This window comes from Salminus brasiliensis, chromosome 4, assembly GCF_030463535.1.
Source record: "Salminus brasiliensis chromosome 4, fSalBra1.hap2, whole genome shotgun sequence".
Classification (NCBI taxonomy): Eukaryota; Metazoa; Chordata; class Actinopteri; order Characiformes; family Bryconidae; genus Salminus; species Salminus brasiliensis.
Window position 1 is genome coordinate 48,073,358 of NC_132881.1, and position 12,500 is coordinate 48,085,857.

The 12,500-nt window shown below is 41.6% G+C and overlaps 1 protein-coding gene across 1 annotated transcript in view; it reads left to right on the forward strand.

The window, feature by feature from the left end:
- The window catches only part of tenm3 (teneurin transmembrane protein 3), an 890,613-nt gene that overhangs the window by 833,095 nt on the left and 45,018 nt on the right, over positions 1 to 12,500 (forward strand). Inside the window, 1 exon segment of the mRNA XM_072677215.1 lies at positions 12,452 to 12,500. This exon segment is cut by the window's right edge and continues 201 nt beyond it. Within this exon segment, the coding sequence (XP_072533316.1) occupies positions 12,452 to 12,500 (49 nt within the window).

Consider the following 12,500-nt stretch of genomic DNA (forward strand, 5'->3'; position numbering starts at 1 on the left):
ATACCAGCAACACCACAGAAAACCCTGGATACCACAGAAAACCCTGGATACCACAGGAACCCTGGATACCACAGAAAACCCTGGATACCACAGAAACATTAGGTACCACAGAAACCCTGGACACCACAGAAACCCTGGATACCACATAAACATTAGGTACCACATAAACATTAGGTACCACAGAAACCCTGGACACCACAGAAACCCTGTCTACCACATAAACATTAGGTACCACTGAAACCCTGGACACCACAGAAACCCTGGACACCACAGAAACCCTGTCTACCACATAAACATTGGGTACCACTGAAACCCTGGACACCACAGAAACCCTGGACACCACAGAAACCCTGTCTACCACATAAACATTGGGTACCACATAAACATTAGGTACCACTGAAACCCTGGACACCACAGAAACCCTGGACACCACAGAAACCCTGGACACCACAGAAACCCTGTCTACCACATAAACATTGGGTACCACATAAACATTAGGTACCACTGAAACCCTGGACACCACAGAAACCCTGGACACCACAGAAACATTGGGTACCACAGAAACCCTGGACACCACATAAACATTGGGTACCACAGAAACCCTGGACACCACATAAACATTGGGTACCACAGAAACCCTGGACACCACATAAACATTGGGTACCACAGAAACCCTGGACATCACATAAACATTGGGTACCGCAGAAACCCTGGACATCACATAAACCCTGGATACCACAGAAACCCTGGACATCACAGAAAACCCTGGATACCACAGAAAACCCTGGATACCACAGAAACCCTGGATACCACAGAAAACCCTGGATACCACAGAAACCCTGGACATCACATAAACATTGGGTACCGCAGAAACCCTGGACATCACATAAACCCTGGATACCACAGAAACCCTGGATACCACAGAAAACCCTGGATACCACAGAAAACCCTGGATACCACAGAAACCCTGGATACCACAGAAAACCCTGGATACCACAGAAACATTAGGTACCACAGAAACCCTGGTTACCACAGAAACCCTGGATACCACAGAAAACCCTGGATACCACAGAAACATTAGATACCACAGAAACCCTGTCTACCACATAAACATTAGGTACCACTGAAACCCTGGTTACCACAGAAAACCCTGGATACCACAGAAAACCCTGTCTACCACATAAACATTGGGTACCACAGAAACCCTGGACACCACATAAACATTAGGTACCACTGAAACCCTGGACACCACAGAAACCCTGGACACCACAGAAACCCTGTCTACCACATAAACATTGGGTACCACTGAAACCCTGGACACCACAGAAACCCTGTCTACCACATAAACATTGGGTACCACAGAAACCCTGGACACCACATAAACATTGGGTACCACAGAAACCCTGGACATCACATAAACATTGGGTACCACAGAAACCCTGGACATCACATAAACCCTGGACACTAGGAGGTAGAGAGCCTTCCTTTTAATTAATCTTGAAGAAACAATGAATGTGCAGGTGTCCCAGTGCTATTGTGCAGGAAAAAACTGTAGACAGTGTTATGTCGTTATGGTGACGCTACTCTGATTGGTCCTGTAGGCCTCTGTAGGGGGCGTGTCCACATCAGGAGCTCCAGATGTGAAGCTGGATTTCTCTTTGACAGAAATGAGCAGGTGTCAGTAAATCAGGGTCCCCTGTTACACAGATTTGTTTCACAGAGAGTGTCGATAGTATGTGGACATTCCCACCAATCACAGTCTTAAAACACACACACACACACACACACACACACACACACACACACACTCACACACACAGAGAATGTTACAGAGCTGGCAGAGCATTTGGGCCCTCTGTGATCTTTCCACTGTACGTAATTGAAGACATTGTGTGTGTGTGTGTGTGTGTGTGTGTGTGTGTGTGTGCCCAACAGTTTTAATTCCATCCGTTTGTGAAGGAGATCAAACCCAGGCTGTGTGTGTGTGTGTGTTTCATTACAACACAGACCGCAAGTAATTAGTCTGAAAAATCAGCCCTCATACACAGATTCACTTAGTCAGATACAGCGTGTGTGTGTGTGTGTGTGAGTGAGTGAGTTTGTATGTGTGTTTTTGTGTGTGTGTGTGAGTGAGTGTGTTTGTGTGTGTGTGTGTGTGTGTGTGTGTGTTCTGCTGCTTCAGCAGGGCTTTCTGTGGCTCATTCGTCTCAGTTTGCAACACGGCCTGAGAAGCAGTTCAAAGACAAAGTAATGTCTCTCTCTCTCTCTCTCTCTCTCTCTCTCTCTCTCTTCTTTGTCTCTGTCTCACTATTGTCTCACTATCTGTCTCATTTTTGTCTCCCTCTCTCTCTCTGTGCTGATGTGTTGTTTGATGATGTAATCAGTGATGATAGTGTGTCAGTGTTTGCTGTATTGACATTTTTTAAGTTTTTCATGACTTACGGTGTGTGTGTGTGTGTGTGTGTGTGTGTGTGTGTGTGTGTGTGTGTGTGTGTGTGTGTGTGTTTGGTGGCTATAGGATGCCTTCATTGATCTGATGTGTAATTAGGATCCGCCCAGTTCCGCCATGTTGCACGACGTGAATAATTTAGCACCCTCAGCGTGAAGTCATCCTTTGAAGTGCTGCTTTGAAGACCCCCCCTTCCTACACACACATACACACACACACACACACTCACACACACCGCTTTTAAAGCTACTTCTTAAGAAGTGGAGGCCGTGTGGGAGAGCATTAGCCAGAACAATAGAAAGACTCTCAGTGCTCCAGTGTGTCTGATACAGCCGTGTCCTGGAGGAAGGCCAGTTCCCCCAGTATTCCCAGTTTCCATCCAACCCATCGTTTATTTGCTCAGTCCCTTATTAAAGTAAATCAGGTGAGCTGCTGATTATATAGAGTTTTATATAGAGTATTACAGGTAGACACACACTGCTGAGATATAGAGTTTTACACACACACACACACTGCTGAAAGTTTTGATGAATATGTAAAAGTTTAGAGAACTGGAACTAATGATATACTACTATTATTTAATACTATTAATAATAATAATAATAATAATAATAATAATAATAATGACAGAACATGCAGAACAACCTAAAGAAATAAGATAATAAAACATATTAAATACTATTAAATAAACACAATAAAATATTATTATTATTATTATTATTATTTACAATAACATTAAGCAAGCTGTATAGCAATTATTATAGGTAAACAAACCAGTGTAAATAAGCCACATCCTCTATAGAGACTAATTAATGCTGTTTATTTCCTGAAATTTACAGAAAATTCAAACATTGTGCCATTTTAAATATTTTCCTGATAGATTATATATATTTTTTTAATCAGTCAAAACTAGAATGTGCAGTATATAATAATATAGTCCTATTTAAGTTTGTTCACTGTAGAAGATCTGCTCACTTCAAAAACAGGGGTTCCCAAACTTTTGCCAGTTGTCAGGGTTTTCAGTGTGTAATTACTGCCTCTCTCTATTCCACTCTGTTCACTTCTCTCTCTCTCTCTCTCTCTCTCTCTCTCTCTCGCTCTCGCTCTGTCTCTGTGGATGGAGGGTGTGTTCTACATGTGTACTGAGGGTAGATTTGACAGGAGCTTTATGGAGACCCTAATTTGAGCAGCGTTCAGGAAGCAGGACGGTGGTTTGTGGCACATTTTATTTCTGCTCCTTCCACACATCATTTCTCTCTCTCTCTCTCTCTCTCTCTCTCTCTCTCTCTCTCTCTCATTCTCTTTTCCTGCCCTCAGGAACAAACAAGCTGTATCTGTATCTTTAACCCCTCCTGACATCTAGTGGCGTCTAGTACCGGATTTGGGGGGGGGGGTTCATTGTCCTCCCTGGTCAGTAGAGACAAGTGTCCCAATACTTTTGTCCTTTTAAAATGATTCCACTATTGTAACAAGCCAATGAGCCCTATGTAGAGCCCTATATAGAACCCTATATTTGCTTAGAGTGCACTGATTGGCTGTTGTGTGTAGTAGTGTCACTGTAAGAGTGCACTCTTAACCGACGGGGGAGTTCTGTGTAAAACTGTGACAACTCACTTGGCAAGAACCACCTGGATGCTTAAGTGGTTCTTTGCCTGGTTAAATGGTTCTAGATAACACAGTCCATATATGGAAACCTATTCTATTGGCAGTACCTCTTTACAGGGACTAGAAAAGCTGTGTGTGTGTGTGTGTGTGTGTGTGTATGTATGCATTTGCACATCTGTGTCAGCAATGGGTGCAACTTAAAGCGGCTGGCTGCATCCGTTAGAAGGGGTGTCCACAAACTTTTGGACATGTAGTGTAGTTTTGTTGATTTAGTTTGTTGTCTCTTAATGGTGGGTGATTATTGTAGACTCTTGTGAGTGTGTGTGTGTGTGTGTGTGTTCAGGCCTCACTCTTTCAGCTCTAATATTCACAGTTATTATATTATATGTAAGTTCGTTTGCAGGCGGTTATGGCAGGTGTTGGGCCAGCGTGTGTCTCTCTGCGGTCGGCCGCTGAGGGAAATCAGCAGAAGTTGTGCTTTGAGGGAGTTTAGTCACGCTGTGAAATGAGCTGCTGCAGTTTCAGCGAGGAACACCGACTCCACTTCTCTAATTAAACAGATCTGCAGTTAGGAAACTCTTCTGGACGTTCCTCTCCATCAGGGGTCTCTCCCACAAAGCCAGACAACGTCACGCTTAGTTTAGTTCTGACCCTGGGTGAACGGTGCATCACGTTTACCGGGATCCACATGCACTCTACAAGACCTTACCTCCACCAGACATTAGCCACATTGCAGCTAGCCTCTGACCTCCAGCTCTGAGAATGAGGGTCAGCCTAAACCAGGGGTTACCAGATGTTGTAAGGCCAAATATTTAGGGAATCAGACGTAGCAGACGCAGCAGATCCTTGGTCTGTAATTACGTAATTACACCAATCGGCCATAATATTAGTACCATTAGTGTTGAGTTGAATAACTGCTTCTAGTGGCTCTAGTGGATACATTAGGTGGCAAGTGAACGGTCAGTGAACCGTCAACCCCCTCAAGTGAACGGTCAACCCCTCCTGACATAGGCGTCTAGTACAGGGGTGGTGGGGGGGCGGGGCGTTGTCTTCCCTGGTCAGTAGAGACAGTAACTCCAACAAAAGCAGTTGATACCTTGATGATAACCTCTGAAGAAACTGTGAATGAGCAGGTGTCCCAATACTTTTGTCCTTTTAAGGATTCCACTATTGTAACAAGCCAAGGAGCCCTATGTAGAGCCCTATATTTGCACTGATTGTGCACTGATTGCCTGTTGTGTGTAGTGGTGTCTGAGTACACCCTTGACCAACGGGGGAGTTCTTGAAGGTGATGAAGGTGTTGAAGGAGGACCATTGGCCACAGTCGTGATGTTCTAGACAGTGACTAGGTCAGAACATCTCCAAAACATCAGGCAGGTCTTGTGATCAGTGGTCAGTAACTACCAAATGTGCTTCAAGGAAGAAAACAACTAGTGAACCGGCGACAGGCTCATGGACGTCCCACCTTACAACTTACAGGTCTCAAGGGATCTGCTGCCTGAACCTTCTGAAGGTGTTTAGATACCACAGGAGACCTTCAGAGGCCTTGCAGGTACACCACCAATAGTTATTACACAGTGTTATTGCACAGATTCCACAAATGTTTGGCATCGAAACATCTGCTAAGCCCTGGATTAGACTGACACCAGTGGAAACCCTGATTCTCAAAGCTGGAGTTTAGTCCAGGGCCTGATCTTAGTCTCTGTGTGGAAAGCTCTTGAGTGTGTGGTGTTATTTATTAAAACACTTCTTGCGAGAAGACAAGCATTCCATTGGCTTATGGTGAAAGATGAGTCGACCGTGTCGACTGTGTGTTTATGAATTTATCATATTGCAGCTGGATGAGATCAAAGGGTTTACGTGAGAACCGGACCTGTGTGTTTTGCTTGGAAAGTATTGTAGACATGAGGAAGGCCAGTGTATTATTGATGGTTTATATGCAGCACTTGTACTACATGTTCTTGTGGTTGCTGGATGTTCTGTGGGTTGTGTTGAGGGGTATTAGCAAAGTTTCCTGCTGACCCCTTAATCCCCCCCACCCACCACCCACCTCTCTCTCTGTCCAGAGAGATGTCCGATGGCTTGTAGATGGTCCTTTACCAAAACCTGATGTCAGATGGTTCTGTACTCTAATGCACCATTGTTATGAGTCAAGGAACCCTTTTAGCACTGTATAGAACCCAAGTGTACTTTAACTCCAGAGTAGTGAAACCCACTTTGGTGCTGTATAGAACCACCATTAAAAAGAACCCTTGTTTTTTTGGACTTGTAAAACCATCTATGCATGTAGGAGGTTCTTTAAGTTTTCTTGGTTCTATATGGAACCATTGACTTTACTAGTAGCAATTGCAAATACACCGTAAGCAAAATGGGTTCTAAATAGAACCATCTATAAGATGTTTTCCTTGGATTTGAAGATCCATTTACTTTACTATTAACTATTACTTCAACTGAAGAACCCTTGAAGGACTGATTTTCAGAGAGTACCCATGCCATTATATGGAAATAGACCAATAGAACCTCGGTACTAAATACACTGTAAGCACTAGGGGTTCTACACAGCACTGGTAACAACAGAAGAACCGCACAGCTGTTTTAAAAGGTTCTGTATAGAACCATCGACAAAAGTTTTTCTTCCTCCTCCTCTTGCTTCCAGTCGACTTTTCTGTGGCTATTGGAGGTGTGGTGTAGTGTGTTAAGGGGTATTAGTAGAGTCCCCCCGCCCCCGTCCCCCCCCCCTCTGTCCCGCTTCATCTCCTGGCAGCATTAAAGAAAGATCAAACGCTTCACCCACCGATGCACACCTTGTTTCGGTTTAGGCCTTGATGAAAGACCCCCCACCGCAGCCTGGCCCGCCTGCACGTTTCAGCCTGCGAGGGGTCCGCAGTCTTGGTAAAACTCCACAGTTGATAAGATGAGATAAGATGAAACTTTATTAACCCTGCAGGAAAGTGCTTTTGCCAGCAGTTGCGTGATAAATAGTAAACAGAGCTGAAGATTAGAGCTGCTTCACAGAAGGATATCGATTACATTAGCCAGCCAGCAACGCGAGGCAACGTGAGGCACATGCTGTAAATTTATGAGAATAATTTCTGACTCATAGTTCATAGAAACAGGCGGAGCGGCTGTGTGGAAAGTGCAGATTTGAAGCTTTCAATCCATCCCACTTCGGTGTCTGTAAGTAGACAGACGAGTTTTTTTATTAGGATCTGAATTTAATAAAAAGTCATTCCAGCTCACAGGAAAAAAACATCGCGCATCCAACAAGAAAGAAAGGCATCCTTTCTACAGCAGTGAAAACATGGTGGCTCACAGGAAGCTCTGCTGGTGGATTCTACACACTGATCTAGTTTACTGGGTGCAGTGTGAGGATGCACCACCCTCACTCCTCTGGACGACCGTTTACACCAGTATACACACATTCAACCAGTACAGTGCCAGTCTGCCACCATTATGGGGGCAGAAGTATCTTACAGAAGTATCTTAAGCTTTTGAAATGTGTGTTTATTGGGATGGGTTCCCAATCGGGGTACCAAAAGGCACACTGTACTCACCTACACTCTACGCAAAGAGGGTTCTGTATAGTATACCATTAAAACGGTTCTGTGGTTCTTAAAAACATCATGACAACTTAACAAAACATATATCTATATATATTTATTTTTTATATTTTTAATGGTTCTATATAGCATTAAAAATGGTTCCCAGTGGTTATGAGTCAAATGCCATATTTTCAGGGTGTTCAAAATAATAATAGTGGAACCCACTTTAGTACAAAATTTTTAAAGGACCATGTAGAACCAAAGGTTCTATGTAGTACTAAACACAGGTTCATCAAAACAACAGTGGAACCCTTTGGTGCTTTTCCTTTTTAAATGTTCTATATAGAACCATCTACTAGATGTTTTCTTTAGTTGTGGAGAACCGTTCATACAGTCAGATGGTTCTTTAAGTTTTAAGGTGTGGTTTCATATAGAACCATTCTTTTTTACTACAGAACCCTTAAAGAACCAATTTTTAAGAGAGTACCCATGTAGTAAACTGTATAGTTACATCACTGAAACATCGGACAACAGTACACACACACTATATGGGCAAAAGTATTGGGACACCTGCTAATGAAGTGTGTCTTCTGAAATCAAGGGTATTAAAAGAGCTGATCCTGCTTCTGTTGGAGTAACTGTGTCTGCTGTCCAGAGAAGAAGACTTTCTACTAGATATTGGAGGACGAGCATTGCTGTGAGAATTTGATTGGTTGCAATCAGTGACAAAAGCATTATTAGTAAGGTCAGGATGTTGTATGATGATCACCACCCCACTTCATCAGCCCCAACTCATCCCAAAAGTACTGGATGGAGCTCCACCACCATCATTCCAGAGAACACAGTTCCTCCACTGCTCCACAGCTCCTCAATGCTGGGGCGCTTTATACCCCTCTAGACCACGCCTGGTATTATTAGGCAGCATGGTGTCAATAGGGTCATCTAGTTTATCTGCTCCAGAGAGTCCTATTCTATTGGCAGTATTTCTCTACAGGGTCTAGACAAGCTGTGTGCGTGTGTGTGTGTGTGCATTTGCACATCTGTGTCAGCAATGGGTGCAACTTGAAGTAGCTGAATGCATTCATTAGAAGAAGGTGTCCACAAACTTTCTATATATATATACAGACAGTGTGAAATCAATGGAGCTGAAAGCAGCTCAGGCTGGGCGTGTGGAAGTGGTCTCGGTGCGTGTGCAGAAGGTCCGGTTCTGGACTGTGTGAGGTGTGATTATCTCATTTAGTCTTAATTACTGTTTTTCTGGACTGAGGTGTAGTACGGTTCCGTCAGTGTGGAGGAAGCTAGGCCGCTGGGAGTGTGTTTACACAGCAGCAGGGCAGAGCTGGGGGTCTTACACAGCTTGCCTGTGTGCGTGTGTGTGTGTGTGTGTGTGTGTGTGAGTGTGTAACCCTGAATATCACACACCTTCTCATTTCCTTTGGAGAATCCCCGCAGCTCATGCCAGGCTCTCGCTCGGCCTGTGTTTACGGCTTCAGCAGCCTCCTCTCACGTTTAGTCCGCCTCCAGACGTCTGAACGCCTGGTCCAGCCCACCTCAGTGTCTCGGAGTGGAAGAGGAGATGCTGTGATACTTTATTGTTTACATGTTTGTTCTTTCTATAGACAATTAACCATGTAATTAGTGTGTGATTAATATGTATGGCCCCATAGAATCAATTTTAAAGAATAGCACTGTGTGAGTATCTGAATATCTCTCGCCCACTCTCTCTCTTTCGCTCTCTCACGGGTGGGTGCTTCTGAAAGCAGGCCCAGGGTGTGTGTGATGAATATGAAGAGCAGTGTTTCTGCTGTGTTCTAAAGCAGGATGTGATCACCTCCACAGTGCTGAAGGTTCTGCTGAAGAACGTCTGATCTCACTCACTCTCCAGCTCTCTCTCTCTCTCTCTCTCTCTCCCTCTCTGCTCTCGGCTCTGTTCGCTCCAAATGTGTGCAGAAGCTCCTCAGTTCCTTTGATCTCTCCCCCGTCTGATGACGTGAATCCAGCATTACCGGACCCCCGCTGAGAGAAAGAGAGAGCGTGCCCCACTTTCGCAAATGTGTGTGTGTGTGTGTGTGCAGTGTGTATTGATCTGAAACCTCTGCCTGATCAACCTGTAGTTGCCCACTAAGTAAATTAGCCTCTGTAGGGGATTAGCGCTGTTCATTATAGACGATCAGCCACTTTTAATAAAAGCAGCTTCATAATCTGCTCTGCTCTTCAGTCTGATTTTCATTATAGAATTAAAATCATAAAAATAATGCACATTATTACTAAAAGCAGTATAGATTCATTTATTAATTGATTACAATATATTTATGTATTTATTAAAATGTATTGCAATAATTAAAAATGAATGTATACACTTAACATTTATATAACAATATAAAAATATAAAGACACAATTGTGCAAGTTCTTATTTATGCGTTTATTTATTATATGAAGCTATACAAATTATTGCATGTAGTTATGATTTCTGTAATAGCTATCATTTGTGTTTAAAAATGATACAAAATGTACTAAACTAAACAATAATTGTGCAAGTATTATTCATGTATATATTTAATAAAAAAACAAATGGATTTTTCTGTATAGTTATTATTATTTATGTAAACTATTTTTAATATATATTCAAATTATAGAAACCATCTAAACAAGAATTTTGCCAGAAATATTCATGAATTAATTTATTTTAAAAACATTATTTTTTTGTGAATACCTTATGTAATGTATAGCAGCTCTAATTTTTTGCAGTTATACAAAATATCTCAAATTAAACAACATTATGCAGATATTGTTTTTTTATTTATTGATTGATTAAAAACATGTTAGAAACATTGGATAGTTATAATTAAAATAACATATAATAATGAATATATATACATTATAAAGAAAACTAAATATTATTTTATATATAAATTATGTTCTGTTTAAATTTATACACAGAACATACAAAAAAATACATAAATATTTTGTATAATACAAATCATAAAAATTAATAATCATAATATATACTATATTAATATGTAACAATTATCTATAATATAGATATTTAATGTTATATCACTTCTAGTATACACACACACACACACATTAATTTTAGTTTTATTTCATTAATTTTATTATAATTCTTTTGAAACCGACAACCACATCAGTGTCTGAGCAGGGGATGAAGAGAGGGATGAAGGGCTGGACGGTGGAAATGTAGAGTGGAATGAGGTGTGTTTTGCAGGAGAGTGGACATCCCTCACTCTGCTGGATCGACAGCCTGTCCAAACCTTCAATAAACAGCTCCTCTCTGATGGAGAATTACCTCACACAGCCTTCACAGCCTTCTACTGCCTTTCACACTCCACTTAGTCATCGGAGCAGCGCTCCGGAAATGAGCCCGGCCAGCTGGGAGTGAGTGTGTGTGCGTGTGTGTGTGTGTGTGTGTGTGTGTGTGTGTGTGTGTGTGTGTGTGTGTGTATGTATGTTTTCCTTCAGCTGAACACCCGTGATTTCATCTGTGTATTCCTGTTATGCTGCTGGAGTTTTATGTGCAGTCATTAGAAATGGGTTATTGTGCTTTATGTCTGACGGCCTGCGGGAGGGATGTCTTAACCATGAGCACAATTAACATCACGTCCATTGATCGCCATTAATTAATGCATTTTTAATTAGTCTGTTTATTTCCCCTGCCCTCAAAGCCTCAGTGTAAACCATCTTTTGCATTATGGCTGAGTCCAATAGAGGATGAGTTAAGTGCTGTAAAGTGCTCTCTCCCTCTCCCTCTCTCTCTCTCTCTCAGTTCAGTATGATTTAAACGCATGCACTCAATACTGCCATAACATTAGTACCACTGTACTACTGCGGTACAGTAGAAACAACATAAATAAACAGGTTTAATGAGTGAGATGTTCCCTCACTGACTCCCAGGGTGTGGCAGACTATATAAGATGATCATTATTATTATTATTTAATTATTAGTACATTATAATTATAACTAACTATTATGTAATAATAAATTTATAATATATTAATTTGGTTTTATAATAATTTCTCAGCTTCTGTCAACCCAAAACAGTTTAAAATTATTTTAATAATGAAGATGTTAATTATTAATTCATTAATATTATTAATTAAGCAATTATTATAAATAATAGATTTTAAAACGTTTTGAAAAGGTTCCTTAACGTACAGAAAAACAAAACAATTTAAATGCTTAAAAGGCTCTTCTTTGTAAAGGTTGATCTGTTATATGGGATTCTTTAAGGAACCATTTAAAAATGGTTCTACATAGCACCCAAAAGGGTTCCACTATTGATAAGCCAAAGAACCCTTTTTCAGTACTCTGTAGAACCTTTTTTTTGCTTAGAGTGTAATTACTGAAGATGGCATATCAGCAGATGTGCAGTGGAGTCTGGATACATCCTTAACTAAAGGAGGTTCTTCAGTGGAGCTATACGGAACCCTGACCGCTCCCACCTCCCACTTGCCTGGTTGTTCCCTGACGAACAAGCTGCTGTATGTGGTTGTTTAAGTTCCTTAACAATGGTTCTATATAGCACCATAAAGAGGTTCCACTGTTAGTAGTCTATTGTTTGTGGTTCTTTAGGGAACCTTGTACCCTAACAATGGTTCTCTATAGCACCTAAAAGTGTTGCTACATTACTGCTACAAGTCCAGCTTGTCTTTTATCCATTGTTACTAGAACCTGTCATAGAACCTATACAGAACCCTTTATGCTTTATTTGTGTGTGTAAATGTAAACCACTATCAGTACTATAATGTCTCTTTCTCTCTCTCTCTCTCTCTCTCTCTCTCTCTCTCTCTTTCTCTCTCTCTCTTTCTTTCTGTCTCTCTCTCTCTCACACACAGGTATCCTGTATAAAGGGAACGGTGAGAACGTGTTTATTTCCCAGCAGCC